The 27,400-nt window shown below is 48.0% G+C and overlaps 1 protein-coding gene across 2 annotated transcripts; it reads right to left on the bottom strand.

The window, feature by feature from the left end:
* Positions 1-43: 43 nt before the first annotated feature.
* Positions 44-7,656, bottom strand: CYSLTR1 (cysteinyl leukotriene receptor 1). Of its 2 annotated transcripts, none has more exons than XM_063347315.1 (2): positions 7,591-7,656; positions 44-3,145 (listed from the first exon to the last, which is right to left on the bottom strand). In XM_063347315.1, exon 2 carries the CDS (start codon positions 3,115-3,117, stop codon positions 2,062-2,064), a length of 1,056 nt encoding a protein of 351 aa, XP_063203385.1. In that variant the 5' UTR covers positions 3,118-3,145; positions 7,591-7,656; the 3' UTR covers positions 44-2,061. The 2 variants fall into 2 exon arrangements, with proteins under 2 accessions (XP_063203385.1, XP_063203386.1); XM_063347316.1 differs by lacking the exon at positions 7,591-7,656 and adding an exon at positions 3,325-3,406.
* Positions 7,657-27,400: the final 19,744 nt, after the last annotated feature.

The raw sequence follows: 27,400 nt of genomic DNA, 5'->3' as shown, positions 1-27,400 counted from the left end.
TTGCAACGTTTTAATTTAATTTTTAGCAATCTTTTTGAATGATCTTTCCTATTGCACAAAAACCACTGACATAACCATTGTTTCATTAAAAAACAAAAAAAGGAAAAAGGAAAAAAAAACCCTCTAGTACAATAAAAATGCTTTTCAACACACACATATATATAGCTTTACTGTACAGTATTTTAGAAATTGGGAACGTGTGTATTATTTTTACATATTCTGAAACTTGGTTTTCCAGGATAATTTCTATTTACAGTTGCACAATGCCTTTAATGCTTTGAGACACAGCTGTAACACTCAACACTAACCCGCGAAAAGAAGTTTTAGCCAGCGCTCCTCCTACAGACTTTCTCAAAGCAGTTTACAGTTACATCGTTGACCTATAAGCTCTGCCCTCCTGCGGGTTTAGGGGGGAACTGTGACACTCCTCTACGTGAGCAGCTTTCAGCCCTCTTCCACTTTACAGATCCTTAAAATTTTCTAAAGGGCCTTCGGATCTTATTGAAAATTCACATCCATAAAGTGATCTGCAGGTGAATTTGCTTTTAAGTGCCTTTTGCTGCCCCAGGGATAGGCAGGCTGTGATGTAAAGAGCGAACTTACACTCTTCCGTGTATCGGTAAAGATAATTTCTCAAGCAGACCCCCGTCCCCAAGCCCAACGCCTTTTGCTCACTCTTATTCTACAGCGTTAAAACGGTTTTCTTTATTTAAGATAGCATCAAGTAACTTCATAAATACCATATCAAAACATGCGTGCTATTCACTTATCAACCCCTTTCCCAACTAAGAGTCTTAATCCTGCCAGAATTTCTATTTCTGTCTTGATGTATCGTGCATCTCGGGCTGGGCTTTGCTCCAGCAAAAGGCAGACAGTGCTACTTTTCCGCAGGTTCGCTGGAAAAGCGCAGGAACGTTTCCTTCTGTCCAAGATTTTGAAGTTCTTCTTTACATAAGAAACATAGCCCAACCAGGGTTTTTTCACCCAACTGTACTCAGAACAAGATTCACCCATGTCTCATCTGCACCCAGACTCTTGATCTCCAGGTCTTCCTCGAGCTCTTTCCAAGCGCCTTGGGTTGCCCCTTTTCTGCAAGGTGTACCCGCTTGAACAGGATCACATATAGCTATTTTTAAAGAGGGCTTCTGCATTATTTTCTTTTTTATTATTATTCGTTTAAAAAACCTTGGTCAATAGTTCAGAAAGGCAGGCCCGATCCTGCGCTAGGCTCTGAGCACCCAGAGCTCTCCTTTTAGGTAAAAATCTCCTGAAGAACTGGAGTGATAATCTGGGTCCTGCAGCCGTCGCTTCCAGGACCAGTCCCATTGAAGTAACTTTCAGATGCACATTAGGATACTGCAATTTTAAAACTGCTCCCCCACAGAAAAGATTTTTCTAGAAATTCAGAAACTGTGGGCAGATCAGCTGCCCACGAGAGCGTGTCTGAAGAGCTGCTTGTTGGGGGTGGGAGAGGGGCTCAAGCCCAAGTTCCTGGATTTGCAGACCCAGCCATCAACCCTGCAAGTCTTACACCCATAATTATCTTGAAAGCTGAAATCCAAAGCAGACGCAGCTGGGAGCAGGGCAGGAATTATCCTGGCCTCTGCTGTGTAAATAATTTAGTGGCTGTTTGAAGATTCAGTGAAAACTCTCCCCTCGTTATTTGTCAGCAGTTCCTTGAGCACCGCGTCCAGCAAACGCTGTGTTTACATTTCCCACTGGCTCGGAGAATTAATGCTCTTTGTAGAGTTGTGAAATGAAGCAAATCCCCGAATGCACGCTTTGAAGAGTTTGTTTATGCGAGTTTATCATCAGATCAACAGTTTTCTGGTGCTGGCTGGAGGTGGCTCCTCCGTGCTAAGTGGCTGTGCGTGTCCAAGCAGTGCTTGCTCCTGGGGAAGAGGCAGCAGCTGTACCACCGAGTAGCATAAAAATCAGGGACCATCCACTGTTATTACATATCTAACTGCGATGAAGGCTTGCAAGCCTCCATCATGTCTTCTGGGAGAGTTCTGAGATCTCTGTTGCCCATCTGAGATCTTAGGGGAAGGTCTAGCCTCCTTATGAAGGGGCCGCGGCTGCCTTCCCATTCTCCCTATGGCTTTCTCCAAAGGGTTCCTCATCTTTCTCTTTTATGGAGAACTTCTTCCTGAAGGCTTGTGTTAAGCTGGAGGAAGAAGCCTTCCTAAACGTGGTAAGTCTCTTCCGAAAGTTGCCCCCTGAGAAGAAATAGAGAAGTGGGTCAAAGCAGCAGTTGGAAGCTGCCAAGGGGAGCGTTACCACAACCGATTTCTGTAGGTATATGGTGTCCTCACAGCTGGTGTTCTTCAGCCACAGCATGTGGAGGTGGACCGTACGCAGAATGTGGTACGGGGTGAAGCTCACCAGGAAGGTGGCCGTCACGATGATGATCATCCAGACAGCTTTTTTGCGGTTAGCCTGGTTCTTCTTCAAGGAATTTTTCAGTAAGGTCCTTATGATCATGGTGTAGCAGATAGTTATGACAACAAAGGGAAAAATGAAACCCACAAATAAGGCAATAAAATCCAGGATCACGACTAGAGTTTTCTTCTCAGTGTTTTCTGGGGGTTCAAAGCACTTGGTCTTGTTGCCATGTTGGTAAGTCCCATTTTGCAGAAAGGGAGCGCTGGTCAGTGTGACAAAAATCCAGATGCCAATGCAGACAAATTTAGCCTTCTTCTCCGTTACCAAATTGATGTGCTGGACTGGAAAAACGATGGCTATGCAACGGAAGAAGCTCATCGCAGTCATGAAAAAAATGCTGCAATACAGGTTGACGTACAAGGCGTACGAGCTGATCCTGCATAGGAAGTCACTGAAGAACCAGTTCCCTTTGTGCACGTAGTAGATGACACGCAGGGGCAGGGTGCACACGCAGAGGAAATCGGAGACGGCAAGGTTCAGCATGTACACCTGGAAGGCTGTCTTCTGCCGGTATGTTTTTATGAGGACATACAGCACAACGCCGTTGCCAACAAAGCCCATAATGCTGATCATGGAGTAGAGCGTGGAGTAGATTCGGTTTCGGAAGTCGTCAATGGAGTGATGGCATGACAAGTTGTCAAACGGCGCCGTCATGTTGCCTGGCTGAGGCATCGATTCCACCCAGCGATGAATGTCAGGCCTAAGGATGAAAAACCTCAGATGAGTCACGTAAAGCAGCACACAAAAGTGAAATGCCATTATTAAATAGGAGGAAAAAATCTATCATCTCTCTTGTACAGGAGAGAACAGCTAGGAAGGGATGTGGGTCTGCACGGATCCGTGTTACTATAACCATCCGCTATGTCCACCGTTCTTAACCTGGTACCGACAACTGGCGAGGCGAAGATGACAGTCAAATTTTCATAAGCCCTCGATTCCTGGTGGCATCCTTCTTCCACCGAATTACCAACAAGCTCTTACTCCTCGCAAGCTAAGGTAGCTACTAATTAAAACAGCACAGGGAAATGATGAAGTTGGCGGGAGCACTGTGCAATTTAAAATATAAAGACCCAATCTGGTCTCTGATGACTCTTCAGTCTTTCTCCACATCGCCTGGTAAACCCTGCCTCCCTCCACGCCTGCCTGCATAGGGGCAGGTCACTGCAGGAGAAAGTCTGCCAGAAGGTCTCTGAAACAGTAAAGAAAAGCTGTTTAAAAAAAAAATAATTAAAAAACCCAAATCCTTCGCATTGAAGGTGAAAGATGGTTCCAAGCCAGAGGCTGCTCAGTGCCCAACCAGACATTTGTCAGCTCCCCAAACTCCGCATTGCTCTCCTCTGCTCACATCGCAGGTAGCACCATTTTTTAAACTTGCTTTGTTAATAAATGTATGTAATTCCTAGCTTTGGATAAGATCTCGCCTATCGTCTCTGACCAACGGGAAGGATGGCTGCAGCAGAGGCTCCAGCTGCCCTGGCATTGCCCGGGCAGAGGCAGCACTGGTGGAGGGAGGGAGGGGGCTGCAGGGGGGCTCATGTCAAGGAGAACAAACCTCTCGGTCTGGCAACATCTGCACTATCGAGGTAACTCCCTAGCAAAGGGCTTCTTCTTGGGTTTGCTTTTGCATACTGCTTTAATTTACAATAGCAGGTCTGGGACTCTCCAGAGCAGGCAGATCCTGCAGCCAGGGAGGGCTTTCAGATCCGCTCAGCCAGTTTTTTTGTGACATTTTATCATGTCCTTTAAGTATTCATTTGAGTGCAGTGAGACACGACACTCTTGATTTGGGTTGGCCTAAAGTAAAGCAAGAGAAATATACACACGTACATATTTTTCCCCATTCATTTTCAATTTCTAATGGTTCAGACACAGAATCTCACTTGCAGTCTGAGACCATGAAAAACCCCAACAATTAGAACTGCAGGATACGTGCAGGCTGAAATAACAGGACTTAAGAAGTAATGAAAGCAACAGCGGGGACAAGATCGGTTATAAGAACCCACACCATGTATGTGCTCAAACCTGATGTTACATGGTACGTATTTTCATCCATAAAACTACTTTGGCAGCATTAAAGTAGAGTCTCTCTCTCTCTCTCGGATCTCCTGGAAATTCCGAACCACACTGGGATGCTCAAGGCTTCCAGGTTTCAGTCGAGTTTCAGCTATTTGGGAGTTTGTACTCTTAAAACAATCCTTTTATTATCTGCAATGCACAAAACACATTGAAGCTCACCGATATCAGCGAGGCGGCACAGACAAGACACGAGGCAAAACCTGACACAAGAGAGGATATTTTTTCCCCTTGGGCTATTTGTGGACACAGAGGGGTGTGTGAGCCACCGACAGTTCGACTGCACGAATGTCTTTGGCCAGAAGAGGCAGCCAAGACTCAACATAGCTCTACTTGGCTCTGTCAGAAGGCGTAGATCGGTACATTGTACATAGAATCGCCCAGGTTGGAAGGGACCTTTCAGATCATCGAGTCCAACCCTCAACCTAACTCTGACCAAAACCATCACTAACCCATATCTCTCAGCTCTGTGTCTACCCGGCTTTGAAACACCTCCAGGGTCGGAGACTCAACCGCTTCCCTGGGCAGCCTGTTCCAATGCTTGACAACCCTTGCAGTGTAAAATTTTTTCCAAATATCCAGTCTAAACCTCCATCATCACTTACATCTCACTTTCGCTTGTGTAAACAAAGCTTATCTAGAAACACTCATTGCTAATAACTTGTTAATCCGAGAGAGGCAGTGAGTTTGCAGCCATGCCCTCTCCTTGCCCCACAAATGCCACCTCTCGGCAGCCTGGTTCTGGGGGTGGCAGAATCCAGACCTCAGCCCCAGCCTGGATGAGTCTGGGCTTCTCGCGGTGGATGGCCCAGCATGGGTCTGAACAGCAGAGATCACCCACACCAGCCTCTTGTGGCCCCAGCCACCGCGTCTCTGCAAGGACCAGCCAGCAACGGGGAGCTGCCGTCCCAGTGGGATGGTGGAGAGGAGACCGAGTCCTGCATCCCATGGGAGATGCCAAGAGATCCGGCCTCCAGCCCTCATGGCTGGCACCCTCGTTTGCCTGAGGTCTTCATTCCAAACTTGAGGTTCAAGTTATAACAAGAGCATCGCCCCAGTAACGTTTGAAAAATCTCTAAGATAGGGCTAAAATTAAGTTTGCGGTAACATTGGTCTGATTTTAACCAATTGTTTGGGAGGGGCAGGTAGTGCAATATTCTCTGGAAAAAGCTGTATAATTCCTATTCCTTGTTATTATCTGTCAAGAAAATCCGACGCAGGTGATGAAGCCCTCGGTACCGTTACTCTTATTGCTGGGTTAGTGCCTAGCAAGCAGACCTGCCGAGCAAAACCATGCTACGCGCTGCACGAACACATTGAGATGAGCGGCTCGATTATCTCATGAAAACTCATATGGATAAAATTGCTCAATTTACCAAGGCATCGTATATCAGTTCTTTCTCAGACATTCAAAAAACCAAACAAACACAATCAGGATGTTTGAGATTAAGAGACTGGAATGATCTTTTGCACGTTGAGGCTTTTTCCATCTGCCTGCACCTCCGGGCACTTATGAGGAGTAGGAAGAATGAGGAGAAAATGGGAGAAACTGGGCTGCGTGGCCAACCCAGTGGATAAACAGAGTTGTTTTGGCTAAAAGCAGTAATGGGATGTAAGGCTCCGGGAAGGGAGGAGGCTGCAGATGGAGACACGCACAGGAGCCGGGCAGAACCCGTGTCTCCCAACAGCATATTTTGGGTCAGGTTCCCACATGCCTTTGGAGAGGGCATGAGCCATGGGTGTCTGCAGAAGGTACTGTCACCCTCCTGCCACCGCGGGTTTCTCTCCCCTCCTGCCAGTTTAGCTATCCTGCCTGAGAGAGAACCAAGAGATACTGATAAACGTCTCAGCCCATCATTTGCTCATTAGACAAACTTCCTTATTTAATCTCTATGTGTATTTATCACACTTCTTAAGTGGTATTGAGCTGGATTAGAAACTTTTTGACTCCTTTGGGGACTAAATTTCAGTCTTTCAGCTGCTACTCTTAAAGACATTTGCAGATAGAGGACAACCATGCAAGGCTGTCTAAAAGACAACCGAGATGTGGTATCTATCGTATTTCTAAACATAATTTAAAATACCTTTTGCAACCAAAAGCAAAACTGATGATTAGAATATTGGACTGCTAAAGTATAAGAGAGCTTCACACCTAGAAATCTATCTGTAAAAACCAAAAAACCCCACAGAACCCCATTTCCTTGCTGAGGCTTTAGACCAGGTTTTCATCGTGAACTGAAGACAAATATCACTCCTGCCACTTTTTATTTATATAGCCGTGGTTCATGGAACCACTTGTTTACGTGCTGGTGAATTCAGATCATTAGGAATGTACACAAGTGAGAGGGCGCAGCGACGGTTGGCCGAGAAAAGCATCCCAAACTATGCAAACCCCTAAACGACTTCTATTCTGCATGCCTCGTGCAACACAGATAGATTTATAGTTGGTCATGAGTAGGTTGGTCATAAACAGATTATATTAATTACACAATCAAAGAGGATACCACCAAAGAAGATGCTGTCATTTGAAGCCCAGACGTGAGGCATCACTGTCTGAGCGCTGACACGGGCTGTATTTAGTGTTTGGTGGAAGAGACACAGGAACTGCCTCCAAACACCGAACGCGCTTTGCAAACGCAAACTCCCTTCTGCGGGGGGCGGGGAGGCGGGGGGGGGCGGGAGGGGGAGAGCTCTGTCTCAGAAAGAGGAACAGAACGAATAATCGAAGCAAGCAGCAGACGCTAATGAACGACTCGGCTTCGTTAGTAGGGAGCGCTATAACCGAGCTCCGTGGGTATTTAGCCCGGCTGCAAACGGCTCCCTGCGGCCGGGACATCGCGGCTCCCGCGGGCACCGGGAGCGGAGCCCGGCCAGCGGCTGTCCTGTCCCGTCCCGTCCCGTCCCGTCCCGTCCCGTCCCCTGCGGCCACGCCGCCGCCCGCGGGGCTCCCCGCGCCCGCATCACCCCCTGCAGCCATCGAGGAGTCCCGTCCCGTCCCGTCCCGTCCCGTCCCGTCCCGTCCCGTCCCGTCCCGTCCCGTCCCGTCCCCAGGAGACCCCGGTGAAGACTCACCGCCTCCGAACCGGACGCCGAGCTCTGCCCGCACGGCCCCGCCACCGCCTTTAAGGCAGGGCGCTCCCCGCCCCCGGCCCGCCCCCGGCCCGGCCCCCGGCGGGATCCCCCGCCCCGGGACACCCCCGGCCCCGCGGGACCCCCGGCCGCCCCCTCCCCGCTTCCTTCGGGGGGGCGCTGGTCTGCGCCCGGAGCGCCCGTCCCCAGGGCGGGAGGTCGGGGAGGCGCTGGGGGAACCGGCGGGTTTTCGTTTTCTCCCGGCTGCTGCAGAGCTGCTGCCTCCTGGAGATGTGTTCTCCACATCCTGGAGATGTGTTTGTCTAGGGCGGGGATGTCTCCAGTTTGCACCTGCGGTAGCATCTAAGGTAGCCCTGCGGGGGTGACTTGCCATGAAGAACCTCCGTCCTCACAGAATTGTAGAATGGTTTGTGTTGGAAGGGACCTTAAAGATCACCCAGTGGCACCCCCTGCCCTGGGCAGGGACACCTCCCACCAGCCCAGGTTGCTCCAAGCCCAGTCCAACCTGGCCTTGAACCCCTCCAGGGATGGGGCAGCCACAGCTTCTCTGGGCAACCTGGGCCAGGGGCTTGCCACCCTCACAGCAAAGAATTTCTTCCTCATGTCTCATCTAAATCCACCCTCTCTCAGTTTAAAACCATTCCCCCTCATCCTATCGCTCCACCTCCTGGTCCAGAGTCTCTCCCCACCTTTCCTGGAACCCCTTTAGGGACTGGCAGGGGCTCTAAGGTCTCCCCGGAGCCTTCTCTTCTCCAGGCTGAACCCCCCCAGCTCTCTCAGCCTGTCCTCACAGCAGAGGGGCTCCAGCCCTCCCAGCATCTTCTTGACCTCCTCTGGACTCGCTCCAACAGGTCCATGTCCTTCCTGTGCTGAGGACTCCAGAGCTGGACGCAGTACTCCAGGTGGGGTCTCACGAGAGCGGAGTAGAGAGGGGGAATCGCCTCCCTCAGCCTCTCTCATCTGCATTCCTGGTTCCTGAGACCCATCTGGTGCTGGTGCCCCCCAATACAGCCTTGCTCCCAGGGTGCTGGTGTCCCCAGATAAAGCCTTTTCAATGAGTGGGTGGTGTAAGCTGTGACCCCAGGCGCTCCTGCTGAAAAGATACGTTCATCGCCACGGCTTTTATGCGGTGCTGCATGGTTGGTTGACCACTTGGTGGAATTTGAGCCATTTTTTCTGCTCCAGCTCCATTCTGATGGCTGGTTTTGGAGCTTCCACAGACGTAGGTGCTCTCTAGGTGGGTGAGGACAGGCTGGCTGCACGGTCCCCCCAGATGGGATCCAACGTGGTGAAGCACACGACTGGGAAACAGTGGCAGCTTGACAGCATCACAGGAGAGGCAAGTGCAGATGGGGCAACCTTGTGTGCACATCAGCAGCAGGACAGGATGGTGCCCCAGTGAAACCCCTGGCGTGCTCGGCTAGTTACTATGCACTGAGAAATTGCCCTGGTGGAGGCAGATCTTTTCACCTCAGCTCCTGAAACGTCCCCATCCACATGCTGACGAGCCTCCAAGCGCTCTGCTGATCACCTCTTTAAAAATTGGAGATCACGGGCAAACGTGCTCTGTGCTGACTCGTAGTTGCACTGGACCAACGTATGCACCAAAAGAGATTTTTCCTGCACTCAGGGGCAAACTTTGCCCCTGTGCTGTCCTGGAAGCGGTGGCATCACCCTGCCTTCTCAGAATCGAGGTTCCCAAAGGTACATCTGGGGTGATCTTGACACCAGCAGAGCTGTTTGGGATGTCTCTGCATCAGCGTCAGCCCTGCAGCCCCCGTGTCTGTGAAGGGGACCAGGAGGGGCACAGCTCTCTGACAGCCCTTCCTTGGAACAGAAGAGTCACACAGGGACACTGAGGTTGTCCAAGAATAGCTCTGACACTCATCTGGGATCCAGAAAGGTGATTTTCTTCCTTGTGATCCCAGCGGACCTCTGGTAGTAACTTAAGCTTTAGCTTCTCGTGGGAAATAACATGATGAGTAAATACGTCTTCCTCAGAATTAAGGATTAACTTCCAAAAGTCGCAGGCACCAAAACAAACCAAAACTGTGATCTCTGCTGATGGGACATACATCTCTCCATGTCCTCCTGTTCCCACGGCACCACCTGCCTGTCCCTGTCGCCATGTGAGGGTCTCCGAGGCTGCTCCTGTCCACGGCCCATTTTCTGCTCAGCGGGAACTCCCACGCTGTTATTTAGGAGTGCTCGGCGTAGGAAGGAAACCTTCCCGCCATAGGGCTTGCTCTCCCCATTCGGCACGGGCGGCATCCCACCACAGCGTGAGGGGCTGGGGGGAGATGGGGCAGACGGGGGGGAAAGGCGTGTGGGGAGAGGGAGAGCGGTTATTTCCAGCCCTGTCTCCCACGCGAGCCCCTCGGACCCCGCTGCCCCTCTGTGGGAGTCAGCACGGGCTTGTGGCCCTTTCCCGAGGGAAGGGTTCGGTGCGAGCATCGCTCATGACGTTCTTCCAGCTCTTTGCTTTCTTGTAGGCGGCTTCTACATCTTCAGTTCTGGCACAACAGCGGGTGATAACATTTGAAAAACCCACACAGATAGTTGGGCAGTGACGTCCGGGGCTTCCCAAACCCTCCTTTTCTCACTAGATCCCCGGTCAGCGCCTGCTGGGTGAAAGCCAGAGCCTTGGCCTGGGGCAGAGAATGGAGCCAGCAAGCGCAACCCAGAGGCATGTGGGTGCAAAGGGCCAAGTGTGACGCTGGGACAGCGCTGAGGTCGGGAGGTGGCTGTGCTGGGAGAGCTGGAAGGGTGCAGAGCTGAGCGGCCACTGGGGGAAGGCTGCTGGAGAGCACCTCATTACACATTTTGCCACCTCCAACCTTTTGAATCAATGGCTTAGAACAAAATAATTGCCACTATGTCACAGAATCACAGAATCATCGAATTGCCCAGGTTGGAAGGGACCTTTCAGATCATGGAGTCCAACCATCAACCTAACTCCGACCAAAACCATCACTAACCCATATCTCTAGGCACTATGTCTACTCATTACTGCTCTCTAGGAATGAACCACAAATAAGATCAACAGGACACTGGAGTCTGCTCTCGTAGGAGGTACGCGGATGACGGTCTCTTTGGAGACTGTGTTATGGCAGGTTCTGCCTGGGCTGCACGGTTTTGGTTTTGTACTTGTGCATTTTATTTAAGTGTCACTGCCCTCAGCCACTGCAAGCTGCTGTTCACCATGCTCTTACCCTCCCTTCTTCACTGTTTTACATCACGTAGGGAAAGCAAAGGCTTGGAGATGGGCTGAGTATAATGACAAAGCCCTTGTCCACCTGGCACTGGAATTACAGACCCACCTGGAGGTTTTGCAGTGCCGAGCATTGCAGCTGTGCCTGCTTCCTCCACCTGCAAAGCCAGGTCTTCTTTTCTTCCTCTTTTGCTTGCGTCTTTTCCACCCTGGTGTGTCCCGGAAGGTTTTTGTCCTGTTGAACCCAGCAATTTGCACATTCGTTGTGGGTCCTTGGCACCTGAGCACACCCAAAATGTGCAGACTGGCACTTCAGACAAAGCCATGGTGCGGTGGAGGCGGCAGTTCCTCTTTTGCACCAGTCTCTATGGACAGTGAAGGTGTGGGAGAAGTAAGTACACCTCATCCATCTGCCTCTCCTGAGAGCCTTCCCTGCCTTCCTCACCTACCCTGTGCACAGAAAAGCCTGCCCATCTCCAAGATCCACTTGGCAGCTATTAGAAACAGCCATATCATGCGATAATTCAGGCAAGAGGGGACCTCAGGAGGTCTCTAGTCCAACCTCCTGCTCAAACCAGGTCAGGCCAAGTTGCTCAGGGCTTTACCCCAGCTGGTCTTGGAGACATACAAGGATGGAGGTCCAAGAGCCTCCAAGACTGGGCAACCCATTGCATCGCCTGCAATCTCCTATGGAGTGAAGCCAGTTCTTTAGTTGTGGTGCACATACTGGTATTACTTCATTCTGCCATTCCTTCTGCTTTTTTTGGTACCTTTTTTTGCTATTCCTTCTGCTTTTTGCTACTTAGTTTTGTTATTCCTTCTCCTTTTTTTTTTTTTTCTGTTCCTTCTTCTTTTCTTCTCTGCCATTTACTCTCAAGAAGAGGAAGATTTCTAGTTGCAAGGTCAGACTGAGGTTAGTCTGAGGTTAGCGTGGGATCGAGGAGGCTGCTGCTGCTCCCGATGTGCCGGCAGAAGGGCCAGAGTTTTGGTGTAGGAAGGGTTTCCTCGATGGACTCCTAAAAGGAGATCAAACTGCAGCTCTGATACAATGAGGCCAAGAAGACACGTGGTATTTGATGGAGTCCAGGCGTGACAACCAGGGGCAGGACTGAGTCACTCACTAAATATATCTGCACTGTGAGGAGGTGGATGAAACCATTTGTCCTCTGGCACAGGTGGCTGGAGGGTGGACAACCCTGACACCTCCACGTACCATGGGGACTTGCCCGCTCCAGGGAAGGGCTGGATCCATGGCATGCAGACTTGATGCCCTGAGAAAGGAGAAAGCAGACCTCCTCAGCCACGGGTGACTGTCCCTGGGGCTGGCTGACACTGCTTGGTGGGACAGGCCACAGTGACTCTGCTCCCCCAGTTTGGGCAGGGGAAGATCTTCAGGCCACTCGGTGGTGACTCAAAGACACGGCAAGGAAGCGCCATCAGTGCGGTGTCCCTCACACACCCTATAAGGTCACCGTGTTGCTCTTCTTCCCCTGCTTGGTTTTTTAGAGCCTTCCTGTAAGTCCAAACTGAGCTAACATGTCATGGGGACTGACAATTCAAAGGCTCAAGAAGATGATACCGGGTAGGTTAGACAAGGAGGTGGGAGAGGGCAAAGCAAAGGATGGAGGAGATGGCAACAAGAACATGGATGTATAAAGGCCAGGTGTGGACAGAGGAAGCGCTCAGAGGAGGGAAAGGGAAGGGAAGGAGTCCCCAGAGGAGCCCCTTGTTGCATTGCCAGAGAAGTGGGGAGAAGATGACCCCCACAAAGTGATCCCCATCTGGTCTAGAGAATGAGGTTACACATTACCTCTCGTGGGGCTTGCAGAATTAGCCCAGGCAGGACTACGGGGATGGGGAGTCTTTAGGAAGACCGGGTTCATGATGTGGAGCATGAGAACCTGTTCTTGGAGGCTGAGGATGGGTCGGGAGGAGAGGCACTGGGGTCTGTAGCATGGGTGCGCTGTGGTGAAAGCGTGGGGAGTGATCAAGAGAAAGTAGCAGCATCAAGGGCGGGTTTGTCTAGTGCAGCAGTTGAGAGCACGTTTGTGTCCTGAGGGGAGAGATCCCGCTTAGACACCGGAGCTCAATGAAATGAGGGCTGGAGAAAAGGTAAGGAACTAAATTCAGAGGAACATAAAGCAGAGAAGGACGACGGGGGAGTGGCAAAAAGATAGACAACTACAGGAGCTGAGAAACCTCAATGTGAGAAAACACACCAGGGAGTGACAGAGCCGGAAAGAGGAGGGAAACCCCTAAAAGCTTGCATGGGTGGTGATGCGGTGAAGGAGATAAAGAGGAAGGAAGAGAGCTGTAGGAAGTTATGGAGAGGGATGGAGGTCAGCAAGGGAGGGAGGGCTGCACTTCGGCATTTGGGACTGGGCGAGGGTAGCTGTAACCTGTCATTTCACTTCTAACGTGGCGTAAAGTGATTTCTTTGCTCTCCTTCAAAGTCGCTAGAAGTCTGGGCTAATTAAGTGACAATTTGAATTCTAGATATACTGGGGAGCCACCCACGTTTTGGAAGGGGTCATTCAGGTAGGTTAATAAGACACACACATGCATGCTGAGGGGAGGAACCAGCCCTCAGACCATCGGTCTTCAGACTCTTTGCTCCAGGAGTTTCAGAACTCTTTAGAAAGCTGAGGATGTGGCAGATGTTCACAGCCATGATGCTAATTGCTGGCACTTCCCGTATGTCAGCAGAACTCTGGGCGAGTGGTGACCGCATCGGAGGCATCAGCTCTTTCAGAATTTCACCAGAGGAGCTTGCCTAGATAAGATACCTTTTGCCTCTGGGAAAGGTTTTCACTGCTCTGAAGGTGGTTATTAATTAACCACAACACAAATTTTAATGGCTCGGTAGACATCTGGAGGCTGAAGAATTGTTCTTTTAGTGCTTAATAAGAGCAATTTGATACTTAGGCTGTAAATCAGTCTGGTTCCCTTTTCACAGGACAATGGGATAAGGCACAGTTTAGGGGCACAGGCTTTAGAGACCTGTTTGGGACCATCCAAATCTTGAAAATGCCTGATCATGCTTTAGGCTTAAGGTAAATAGTGGATGGAAATACTTGACATCGTTACGATTTAACAGCAATTCAAAATTTAGCAGGTATGGGGAGCGCTCCCATTGCAAAGGGATGAGAAAGTTGCAGGGAAATGGAAGGCTTGGAGATGTCACCCAAGGAGATGAAGGGTCTTTTTTTATGCAACAATTTCTGTGCCTTTATGCCTGACAGCCCGTAGTCATTCTGAAACAAGTGGCTTTTGCGTCGTGCCCACGTGGGAGCTGCTCAGCCAGGGCCGTCCCCTCCGTTTCAGAGCAGTCGCCAGCCCGGAGCCAGCCCCAGGTTGGCTGAGCCAGTGCGTTTGGGTGGCAGAAACCACACCAAGGGACGATGGTATCAGCAGCCGGAGTCAGATGGGTACGTGTCCCCTCTTCTTCATCAAGTTTGCAAACGTGACGCCTTATTTGGAAAAGTAATTTCTGCTTCTTGCCAAGGATAGGCAATCCCTTTTCTGCTCTGCTGTCGCTATAACAGTTCCCGCGAGGGCCCCCACCCAGCAGGACCTGTTTCTCCAGGGGACCGTCCCTTATTGTCACCTAGATCCTACAGGACATATCTCCATTTGTTCACAGACTTGTCACAGGGACTTGATGACACAGTTCCAGCACTGGCTGTCTTCCACTTGTTTTTCAGGGACTGATGTTAATACCTGTGGCCCTTGCTGGCAGCTGCGAGAAGCTGCTCCATCCCAGCCGTAGGAGACCAATGAAGCTCCCTCTTCCCCCTGATTTCTGTGGAGAAGAATGGAGCTGGGGAACTTTGTGTGAAGAAAACCTCAGCCGTAGTCACTCTCTCAGATCAGGAAGCTGTTGATCATGTCCTACCACAAATACAACTTTTTTACCTAGCTGCCGTGGAAACGAGGAGCAAGAGAAGATGCAAAGCTGGGTGAGATGACACAATATCGTCAGCACTGTCTCTAGTTAGCATATTTTCGGAATAAAGCACTTGCCCTCCTGAGACAAATTAAATAAATTACTACCAGAAATGGCTGCAAGGACAGCATTCAGACAAACCCATCACTCTTAGCCTAAATATTTGGAGAATTATGTTTTCTTTCACAGACACAAATTTTTCTTCTCAGGAGGAGGCGATAATGTGACTAATCTGGGAAATGACAGGACACATCAGCCAGGGAACGACGCTGTTTCTGTTTCATTGAAGATGACAGGGTTCATGTGGTTTCCACTCAAAATGCAAACCAAAGGGTGAGAAAGTGTGCTACCTTTTCTGAGAAGTGGAGCAGAGCGTGTGGGCCCTGCCGCGGACGTACAGGTACGGGGTATGGGTACGGGGCTGCCACAGCCTCCCTGGGGTGCTGCAACCAAAGTGCTTCATGGTGCTCCTGCAGCCAAAGTGCTTCCACTCTGCCCCAGACTGATCCACCTTGACTTCACACCTGGCTTTGGAGAGGTCTAGGGAAGACCCCTAGACTTCCCTGGGTCTATTCTGCCAGGGAAAATTTCTAGAAGTAGGGCTTTTAGGGACCCTTTAACCTGCTCCGATCCTTTCAGCTTGTGCAAAATGGAAGGATGGGCTTCTCAGGCCAAAACTCCAGACAAGGACCCAGAGACATCCTTTTGCTGTGGTTCAGCTGGTGAAGGACCTCAGCAAGCCATGAGAACTGGCCCCTGTGCAATCAGCTGATCACACTTCATACAGGAACAGTAGATATGTGTTTGTAAAAGATAAGGTTTGAATTTTTACCTTTCTGTAGGCATTATGGGATTGGCTTTACCAGATGCTGAACACCTCCAGGTCCCGCTGTGTTTGCTTGATGGCGGGCAGGGATTCCCAGCGTCTTTCAGGTTAGCGTCCCTAAGTCCCTTGCATGGTTAACCACCTTAGAAAGGAGAGAAGCTAAAGAAATCATGAAACCTTCTGGTCTGCTGATTTGAGAAGCTGGGTTTCCTTGGGTTTTTTTTAAGGTTCCAACATGTCAACCTGTAATGAATAGAATAGCCCCGCTGGCAGGAGATGCTGCCCTGATAGAGCCAATTGCTGCTTCCTCTTCCTGTTTTGTACATGTAACAAGTGAGGGCTTCAGTAGATGGGTGAGATAGAGCTTTCTTTAAGCTGCGTCTCTGTTATTTCAAAATTCACACTGCAGACGTACTGGTCAATAAATGACAAATGTTCAGTGTCGCTTTTTTCAGGTTTTCGGGCAGAAGCAGCAGACTGTTTTCCCGTTCCTGAAGGCTTCCTTTATCAAGAGCTGGGAAATTATATTAATACTCCTGGTTTTGTTAGAACTGGTGTGAGATCTGTATTATATGGAAATCTGTCCAAAGTATTGTATCATTCTAATATTTTTTTCCAGAATGGGACAAACCTAAGGTGCATTTATTGGCCCTTGGACTGGAACTGGGTGTGAGGGTCTGCTGCAGGTCAAGAATGACTTTAGGCTTTATAATCTGGGTTACTGGGAGTCTGGTCCAGGTAATATTAACTAGCAGTTACTTTCAAACTGACAAAACGTTGTGCTTTGATTTTCTAGTTTTGTTTCGGTTAGTGACACTAGATTTATTGCTCCTTAATACCTTTTTTTTTGTAAAAAAAAATATTCTGACGTATTTTAAAAATAAAAATAGTCTGTCAGAGATTTTTTTGTTATCCTTTTTCTCCACCCACAATAGAAAAGTGGCGTTTTGATTCTCTAATGTTAATTTTTTGATAGCAGAGTTTTCCGATTACATAAACCACCAGGGTTCTTTTTCTCTGGAAGATGAGAAAAAAAAACTTATCCCTGGAAAATTCATCAGTACACAATAAAACATTTCTCATGGGGAAATTTTGCTTTAACCTTCTTTTGAAAAGTAATCCAAAAAGCCAGAAATAACATACGCAAGTTCTCTTTTTGGAAAGGGAATGGAATAAGCATCAAGAAAATATTGAATTTTTGGCATCAAAATTGTTTTGGTGCTTGCATCACTCGGAAAATTTTTAGAATCTAGACTGAAAGACAAAGTCACGGGCATTACTGAATCTTAACACTGTCTCCCTTAATAGAGGCTTTACGACTAACTAAACCCATATTTATCTAGCGTATCTGTCAATATACATTTCTGTTAGGTATTTGAGGATGCCCAGATAATCATCTGTGACACAATATAAGTCGAGTAAGTTAGCACAGAACATCAGAGATAATGTTTATCTGCTCATATGTGAATGAGATTGCAGTCCCTGCCAACTGGCTTCCATCTCAACGGGCTTGCAGCAGAGACTTTTCGTAGGAAACACCCATCAGGATAGAAAGCCCTGCCTTGCGACAGAACAGTTCCACGTTAGCTGTACAAATAAACCCACATGGGGATCAGACCCAGGTTTTCCCTAGGGTCGGGTTGCCTTGGGCTGCTTCGGGCGACTTACTTGAAGATGGCATTCAAGCCCCTGCAGCCCACCTTGGTGAAAGGACATGGGACCAGGGCTGTGGTGTCCAGCCTTCTGCGTGCACACACGTGCTAGTCCACACCCTGGCATCAACACGAGCTGGAGGGAGGCATCACCATGGTTCAGAAGGGCCATCACGCATTGCTCTTCTGGTTCTTAGAAGCCGCAGGCACTCCACCCGAGACGTTTTCAATTGCCAGGGGCAGCGACTGGAGTATTTTTGGGATAAAGGCGGGGCTTGGGGTGACGAGCCAGCACCCTTTCGCTGCAGTGTGTATCGCTTTATGGTGTGCCAATCTGCAGAACGATTCTGTGCCAGTCTACAAAATGGCTTCTGCCACTGAGATCTGTCCTGTGACTGTGCACTGGCCACATGTCCAGTGTAAGCAGTCTCTACTGTTTCATTTGACACTTCCCTTTTTAATTTGCAATTGCCACAACGCTTTATGTGGCAGACATAAGTGAAGAGAGTAGTTACTGTCCTGTATCCATAGCTTGGATGGAGTAGAGAACATCTTCACTGTTTTGTCCAAAAAGCATCTTTCTTACTACTTCTTAGGATAATAGCCCTTGATTTCTGGCCTATTTTAGGTCAAATGAATAATCAGGAGGACGACACTGTTACTGACTGGTTCACAAAAGGAAAGCCCCGTGTCCATGTCTAAGCTGGAATTGCTGGTGGGCATTCGTGGAGCTCAGTAGTCCTGGGCTTCTAATATTCACACAGGAACGAATGCAACAGGTAGGCATTGGTACAGATGGACCTTGCATGAAGCAGGAGAGAAATAATATCTTAAAATGATATAATTTAAAAACCAGAAAAACTAATATAGGAACAGGCTAACCAAGCTCTCAGACAAAGGAGGAAGCAGGCTGCAAGCCATGCCGATGGTTAAACATGCACGTTCATCCCTGTGCGGAGGGGTTTGTCAACCAATAACAGAGGAGCCAATGCCAACCCAAACACAAAATGACCAAAACAATCAACTTTGAATGAAAATAAACTGTAGCACATAATGGCAACATAGCAACAGATAAATATTTTGCCTCATCTAACAACTAATGCAAGGGTAGGATATGCAATTGCATGATGAGAACGTAAGTCAACAAAAATTGAGACATCCAGCATGAGAATCATAAATACAGATCGTCAGATATGCAAAGTAATTTAGTTAAAATCACCAGACGCAATAGTATTAAAACCTTCCTGTTCTTAGAGCATTCAGGTCCTCATCTTGTTGGATGTTTTTTTTTCTTGTTGATTTAAAAGGAAAAATGTAAAGAGAAAAACTAGTGACAAATGACGATATACTTAAGTAGGCTTTAGGTTCAAGTCCGAGATTCAGATAAGGGGGCCCTATTTACCGTGAATCTGTGAAAAGATGCTCTTACAGCTACCAGTGTCCACCTACAACTCTTGTATTTCTGCTTCTAGAACAGATTGTGGAAGATATCAGAAGTTTTATGAAATAGTGGAAGTTTGTGCTTTAATAGTTACATCCTCTTATTTCCTGAACGTCACTGGTAGAACTGTCTGAAAAGAATTCATGTTCTTAGTCAGAGAGATGAGTTGTGTGGTCTATACCACTGCACTGAGCTGCTTTTGCTCTCACCCAGTTGTTCTCTACTGCTCCAAAACTTCCCATACTTCTGTCCCATGCTTTCTGCTTGGACTGAATCAGGTGTGCTCTTGGCCCCCTAACGACAGGCCTGGTCCAGGCTGGCCATAAGCTTCTGATCAGCCACAAAAGCACCTTCCAAGGGCTGGGAATCCAGCCCTCCAGTTATATGACCCGCTGCTCTCTGCAGCAGCTCTTATCTGATGTGCTGACAAGGCGATGCTTTTTTTTCTTCAAAGGAAACCCCCTCACTGACAAGTTGCTTTTGACTTTTACTAATTGAGCTTATTATCACCTAGGGTGTATATTTGTAGATTTAAGAATGTCTCTAAAATAGAGGAAAAATAAACTAAAGAGGATCACAATTTTTCTTCCCTTATGCTTCTTCCTCGCTCAGCTCCATGTGTAACTACCAGTCATAGACTCATGGAATCGTCTAGGTTGGAAGGGACCTTTCAGATCTTTGAGTCCAACCATCAAACTAACCCTGACAAAAAACATCCCTAAACCATACCTCTAAGCACAGTCCCTGGCTAAAAGACTTGTTCTCCACCGGACTTAAAACCAGGGGATGTTACAGTAGGTGTTGTGTAAGTCTCTGCCCATGGGCACCCGCAGGAGTTTTCACCGACAGAGATTTGCCCTAGATTTGCTCAAAAGTAACGTGTGTTTTCATGTCTGCTCCAGCTGTAACTCCCTCACTGCTCGAGCGAAGGCAGCGCTGCCCGCTCAACCGCAGTGCTCCTGGGAGAGAGCATCACTGCTCCGTCCCGAACGTGGCGATAGCGATGGGCCGCTAACGCTCCATGGGCACTCAGCGAGTGCTCTGTGGGGCACGAGCACGCAATACCAGCGCTATCTCAAGCCTTTGTGGCAAATCGGAATTGCAGAAATTGGAAAAAGATTGTGAAATGATGTCTCTCACCTCCAGGGCTCATTTAAAGCACAAAGCGGAGGGGAACGCATTCGTCCTGACTGTTAGGTATCCAGTCCTGGGGCAGACAGCTGCGGCCACCAAAGCTGCCTGTTGGGAGCCTTCTACATGCGTTAACTTCGCATCACACAGGCTGCCGGCACAGTCAGGCAACGTGAGATAACTTGCGTTGACTTCCAGAGATGGAACGAGGAGTGTCCTTCTTCCAACCGAGTGTAAGCTCTCTTTAATACACCTGCTCAAATCGTCCTCTACAGACCACGCACGTAAAATCTCATGAAATATCACAAATAGAATGGAATAGTCCAGGTGGAAGGGACCTACAGAGATCACCTAGTCCAACTGAAGCTACCAGGGCTCTTCCTCAGCTTGGTTAGGAGATCGCCAGTATTTTTGGAGTGAGGAATCTCAGCTCAGCCCCTCTTAGACACCGAGTGCCAAGTCTCTTTGCCTGTGAAGTGGAAATAGCTACAAGCCACGCACGACTGCGCCAGTGTTAACCAAGCATTACTTTTCATTCAGCAAAGTTTTTAGTACCTGAATATTTTCACTAATCACTACATTCTTGTTAATCTAGTCCCATTGTTAAAAATGTTAATCACGGGCTGCCATAGTTTTACAACTAATCATTTTTTGTCAAACCAGTGGTGCAATATCTTTCCAAAAACTTTGTTGTTTGGGTTCCCCCCCTTATTAATTATGTTCTGCAATCCTCATTATTTTGAAATGCACTTTAAGTTTTTGCACTTTGATATTCTTTTCCTATTAATAACGAATTTAAACCAACTACATGGTTTTTTTCCACATTGGGCTCATTCAAAAATCATTTTTGGGCAGATAATAGATGGAGGACAAAGGACGGGCAAGAAGAAAGTCTTTGTGATTGGAAAGTAAAAAGTGCACTGGAAGCTGCTGAAATGACATCCAAGGACAGTGGTAAGATTAATGGGCTAGTAAAGATGATTTTTAAAGGTAGATCAAAAAAGATACCCTGCAGTCAGAGCACGATACGTTGCCCTTAGTGTGCTTTACTGTATCTCATGCAATGAAGCACCCACAGGAGACAAGGCACCTTTATTACCACGTCTGTCAAAATCAAGTTTTGCAGGAAGAAACGCTCCCGATGGCTCCTGACGTGGGTGCGGGACTGGAGAGGGCGCCAGGATGTCTCTCTGCCTGCTTCGAGACAGGCAGTAAAGCCCGGGTCCCGCTCACCCGCAGCGCGGCGCGCACCGAAGGCGGCAGAGGATGCAGCTTTACCGGGGTGGTTTGGTTTCCTGGCACTACGTCAGATCTTACACGGCTCTGGATTTAGCTTTCCTGCAGTTTACAAAAGAAAAATTGTTTGGCAAGGGCAGACCGTGAGTCTTGCCGAGTAATAAAGAAAACATCTCCCGAAAAAATTGCTCTGCTTGTTCTCGGGAAAAACGTTAAACTTTCAAGTCTGAGCAAAACTGCGGGACTCGCTTTTCTCCTAACATTACTCCCACTTCCCAAGGAGCAGAAATAAGGAGCAGCCCTGGGAAAAGGAATTTCTCCCTTAACACGTGAGCATGCAAACATCACCCATCAGCTTCAGCTAAGCACGGACACATATTCACTTACACTTATCTAATTCTTGGAAACCAAAATCCACTTGGGACCCCTCTCTATCAGGAAGTTACTCCAATCTTTACTCTCAAATTACCTTTTTATTTTAATTTAGTGCTATTATTTCCAGTTCTAACCCGAAGTATCATTTCCAGTAACTAATCTCTCTTCCCGGTGTTAATAACCTCCAACTGTTACCTGTTCCCTCTTCCCTTCCCTCTTCTGGGCAACCCTAACCTCTGAGCATTGCAAATCTCTGCCTGCTAGATTCAGTGAAGTGGATTAAACCTTTTTGCTTTGATTTCAAATGTCTTCAGCTACTTAATTGCTTTTAAGAGTTTAGTCTATCATCTTGCCTCTTTCAGGCAGTGCCTCAGGCTCTTTCTACTTTTGTAGGGTGGAGAGGAAAATCACCAGCAAGAAGCTACCAACTATCTCCGGAGATGCAGCCCAAAAGTCATGCAACATAATTCTTATTTCTTTCCCCCAGATGAGTTCAGTCAATACAACGATCAAGTCAGAACATCTTCTAATTAAAAGAAATGTCAAGAAAAGGGCGTAAGACGGGACCAGCTGCACAATGAAGCATGAAACCGCAACTGCACCAACTGGTTGTCCTTCTTCACAATTCTTAATCCTTTTTAGTACCAAAGCTTCAGAGCTCCATCTAGGTAAAACAGGGGTGTTTCTTGCCAGAGGCATTAATTTTCGTGTTCTTTTACGATACCAGGCTAGATGAAGTATCTTACAATGAACAAGAACTGAATTTCTAACACTTAATAAATGAATTTGTACAGCCATGCTGAGGAACCATCAAACATCCTTCTTTCTGATTTGGGAATCAAAAACACGTCAGGAGAAGTGAAGGAGAGCATAGAAATGGAAGGAAAGGAACACATCTGAGGTGCTAGGATGGTGTCTGTGGAACTCCCAGAGATGCATTGAGAAGCCTGCTGAGGGCAGCAGGCTAAGGAGAAGTATCTTCTTTTGTTTTCCACTTTCCTTTCATTGACCTTTTTAAGCTTCAGAAACCATTCGGTGTGAAGCAGGATTGGAAGGGCTGAAAGGCAGTCCGAACCTGTCTCCTCATTTCTAATCCCAAAGGTTCACCACTTAAAAATAAATCTTGCTAGTCTCAAGACAGACGATACTGAAAACTTGCCCCCACTGCAAAAATCCACTCAAAAGTCAGAGTCAGTAAAGGCCTGTAAAGAATAAAACACGCTCAGGTTTTTATTATGGGAAACAGTTTTCCTTACTTTTGTGTTGACCTATTAATTCTGAGTTTGAATACATAATATATTATTTTTTTGTGAGCTTGACATACCAAGATTCTGGCTTTCATCTCACTCTAGGTGTATCAAGTTCCCCACAACTGAGTTTAAGCTTCAGTTATACAAAAAAAAAAAAAAAAAAAAAAAAGAGAGAGAGAGGACCCTTTTCTGGCCTTTCTGTCCTAGCTGCTGCTCTACAGTCCTCTCATTTTAATGTGCTGGGAAGAGGGAGGAATCTTGTAGAAAGTTCCTAAGTTTGTAAACAAACCAGGGAGGCAAATGCACTTTCTGTTGTTTGGAGAGAACGTGTACCAGAAGCATCTCTAGTTGTGGTTGGCCCAGTCACTTGCTGGTGGGAACGGTCTTTGTTTCCCAGGACGTGCTGTGTTGTGCAGACTTGCTCAGCTCTCAGCAGTTCTTCAGGAGAAGATGGATTGCTGACCCCAAGAGGAGATGGGTTATGCACAGGTCATCCTGTTATCTGGGTTGGGAAAGGAAAAGGGAACAGCCAGGGAAACTAGTGTGAAAGCTTTTTCCCCCCCCCCCAAAAAAAAAAAAAAAAAACCAAACCCCCACACAAGATCATCTCTCTTGCAACCCCTGGTAATTAAAATGCAGTGGTACTACGTGCGGTGGTGGAGGCTGGGAACAACCCAGCGCCCAGGCTGTTGTCCTCGGTCAGCCGTTTCGAGAGAAACCCACGTCCTTGGGCTCAGACTGAGGGCATCAGTCATGAACACGCCATAACAGGATTCATTAGTGTTTATCTCAGTTTCAATACACCAGCAATTAAGATCATAGCTTTATAATCCTATCCTCGCTGAGTTTTGGCAACAGTATTTAAAAACCTGAAGACAATATGTCTATTTCCATTCACGTGAAAATCGCTCAAAGTACAAAAATACTGCTGGAAGAGAAAAATTCTCCTTTGAGGGATGACAAATAACATACCCCGTCCAGCAGATATCAGCAGAGCTTTTGCAAAACTGAGATGTGCTCCTGTTGGAACCAAGGCCTTTTTAGTCCCGTAAATTTCCAAGTGCGGAGAAGCAGAGAGCTAAAGGAGTGCTGTAGTCACCGCCCAGCGGAGACTGGAGTTCGTCACCCATTGCCAAGCCACACCTTAAACCCCTCTTTGTGCTGCTTCTGATCCTTCATCTTACGAGTTAAGGATGCAGGTCACCAGGCAGTCCATTCCCAGAGCTACCTCTGGTGGAGAAAGGTCTTTCTGTGAGCTCCCCGAAGCCGTTTTTATAAGGCTTTGTTTCAAGTTTGCAACACCCGGACTACACGTAGCTATAAAGCACACCAACACAGTTGTATCTGCTCACTCCGTGGCTGTTTGTGCATCAAAAATCATGTTGGCTTTGTGAGATCAGGCTCAGGAGTGACTTCTGACCTTGGACTGACACAAAACCCCGCGGCCAGTGCCAACCTCCCCTCGGGAGGATTCAGACTTCTGTGCAAACTGTCTGCACATAGCTGTGAGATTTATGGCTGATGCTTGCTCCCTGAAGATGATCCTACATCATGGAAATCGGCCTTTTTTGGCCATCTGAGTCCTTCTGAGATAAATCAGCGAGGCTTCTGTTTAACTTACAGGCTGAGACTGACAAGAAACTGATATTAAAGGCTGTTCAGATATTTGTGCTTCGTCTGGATGGCCGCTCCCTGCCTGGCGGCCTTCGTAGCTGTTCTTCCAGGGCCTTTCCCGACGGGCACCATAACGTTTTACCCTCATGCAAGTCACGTAGGGTTGCTGTATACTGTGTGCTTCGTACCTGCCCATCCTCCACGAAGGGCAGCCGACCCAAGCAAAGCAACCCAGTTAGAGACGATGACTTCTGCAGAGCGGAGCATTTTGTACCCGCCCAACGCTAAACCTAAAAAAATGATTTCTGCATTATTTCCCGATTAATCTGTCCACACTCAAGTTCCTCCATTGCCTTCAAAAATCAGATTCCAGCTTCTCATCCCTGCCTTTAAAGTTCTGTATTGGGACAGAATTAAAAAGTGTCAAGTGGATGTCTTCCAAGCTCTCAGACTTCCACTGCAGGAACCACGAGCCCTTAGTTTAGCTGACGTTTTGGCCCGCTCCAGTATTTATTTAGCTGTACTTGTAGGCATTATTTCTATGTTGTGTTTTCCTTCTAATTTTTCCCACAATGCTTTTTCCTAAGGCACAGCAGGACTCCATAGAACAGGATCATCTTTATTAAGCTTTTATTTTTGTTTTACAAACATTAGAGATTTTGGAAGCAGTAGTTGTTGTAGTAAATCCATAGGGCTGTGCCAGCGCAGAAATCAGCGGAGTACCCGCCACACCTCCCCGCCCCGGGCCAGCGCTCAGAACTTCTGCATCTCCGCAACGGCACCGACTACGGCCAGTAACAACAGCTGGGTCCTGGCTCCTATTTCACACGTCCCAGTGCTCTCTTCAAAAGAGAGGAAAAAGCAAATCCCAATAAAACAAAGGAAAGCTGGGAATCCTTTAGCCTTCTCTGCGCAGGTTGTGGTGATAGCTACCGGCACTAACACCATCATCCGCGCACCCTGGGCTGGGTCTGTGGGAGGCAGGTGAGACGACATCTGCAGTTTCAGCTGTCAGCGAAAGCCATTTTCTTCTGAAAACCACTGGCGTGGCCTTAAAAAAAACCAGATATGTTACTTCTCTTACCCCCAGACCCTCTCCGGATCTTTTATCTTATCAGCTTCAACAGACTTGTGATCTGCCAAATGACAAGACCTGGAAATACTGATACCGACTTTTCACTGATCTTAAGACCAGAATTTCTTTGAGCAGCAACCAACATTTTCCTCTCTATTGCCCTGGATGACAAAAGCTACAGCAGTCCCAGCTCGTACAAAGCGCTCTCACTTCCACTGGCACCAATGCTCTCTGATCTACCCGTCTCAAGCAGTTTGCCCAAAGCTCTGTCTCCACCATAAAAAAACCCTATGTGCTCTTTGCAATGAATTGAGGATTTTCATGAGAAGCAAACCATCAAGTCCCTCCTAATATCCTGCGTAAGGAAAATAAAGAGGAATCTCAGGAGACAGACTGGGTTGTTCTGGCCCTTGCTCATTCCCAACCTTCGCAAGCCCAACAGTGTCTGCTGCTGGTGGGGCTGGCTGGGGCCCCATAACCACTAGATGGACCTATCTGTAACCACTCTGCCCAGCCAGGCTGTGGTACTAGGATGAAACGTGCCCTCCAGAAAGGATGCGGTTTCAGAATAATTCCTTGTCAACCAGAAATAAACATTTTATATTTATCTTCTTCATAGTTCTGAAAATAGAAGGGTTCAGTAGGCAAAGCATGAAGTGTAAGGCCTGGGGAGCTGCTTGGCAGGACACAGCTCGGGGCTGAAGCTCACCAAAGGACTTCTACAGCACTGAAGGCAGCCCTATTTTAACTGCAATTTTATCAATGTCTGTTATGAAATTCTGAAAACTGAACTAGTGCAATAGCAACGCACAAAAAAGGGGCAGGAGAGATACGACAACTGAAAGACAGGAGAAGAATGAACAAAGTGCCATTTTTGTTTAATAAGTGTTTATGTTTTAATTATGTTTATGCTTGTTTAATAAGTGTTCAAGGCCAGGTTGGACGGGGCTTGGAGCAACCTGGGCTGGTGGGAGGTGTCCCTGCCCAGGGCAGGGGGTGGCACTGGGTGGGCTTTAAGGTCTCTTCTAACCTGAACCATTCTGTGATTCTACGCTGCATCCAAGCTTTTTCTCAGAGTTACAGCATCACTATTACAGACAATAAGAAGGAAAAGAACAGTAACAGCTCGTGCAAGAACCTGCAACGCTGTATATGAGCTGCAGAGGGAGAGAAGTGAAGCAAGAGGTGATAATGCAAATATGAAAAGGCAAAGGCTTGAGGAAATAGAAGAGAAAGGTGCCGATACTCTCACCTCTAACTCCTTGCTCGCTTCCTCATATGAGCCAGCACTTACAGGAGAAGGAGTGATTTTTCACCACAGCAGGGAGAGAGCAGGTCTGCAGCCACATCAGTGCCGTAGCAGCAAGCACTACATAGGTGAGGTCAGATGGATCCAGTCACTTCAAGAACAAGTGTCAGGAAAAGGGAACCACCTGTGCTGAAATCCTGCTCGGGTGATCAGAGGGCTGTAGAGATCCTCCTCCATCACAGCCAGGCACTAGTGAAGCTGTGGAGCGAAGGCGTGCAGGTCCACTGAAGATAGGACACAGGAGACCAGAGCTGAGGGTGTGCTGGAGGCTCAAAATAGCTTGGGTGTAGAATATTTTGTCCAGGACTAAATGAGATACGAGCAACTATCCTTCACCTTTCCTGAATTCCAGCTGATCTAATCAAACCCACCTTCCCCCTCTTCCAAATCGACCTTCTCAATCTCAGCTGTGCAACTACCAACAATCCCTCCCTCTCCTGCTCTGCAAAGACAGCCCCACTTGCCTTCTGTTGGCCAAGGGAACGACACGGACCTGTGATTGCTCGCCAGGAGCTGCTGTGCTACGTTTGGAGGCTGTGTTCAAGGTGAAAACCAAACATATTCGTTCTCCCTTTGAGAGGAAAGCGCAGTGAGAGCTTGGCACGGGGCAGTCCCTGCCAGCCCCTCCATCCACAGGGCTGCCTGTACAGCCCCTTGTCCCCAGCCGCAGGAGTTACTCCCTCCACATGCCAATCGGTAACTGCTTGCAGGTGGCTGGCACTGATG

This window comes from Chroicocephalus ridibundus, chromosome 9 (genome assembly GCF_963924245.1).
Source record: "Chroicocephalus ridibundus chromosome 9, bChrRid1.1, whole genome shotgun sequence".
Classification (NCBI taxonomy): domain Eukaryota; kingdom Metazoa; phylum Chordata; class Aves; order Charadriiformes; family Laridae; genus Chroicocephalus; species Chroicocephalus ridibundus.
The sequence above is the reverse complement of the archived record's forward strand: the minus strand, read 5'-3'. Positions and strand labels throughout refer to the sequence as shown.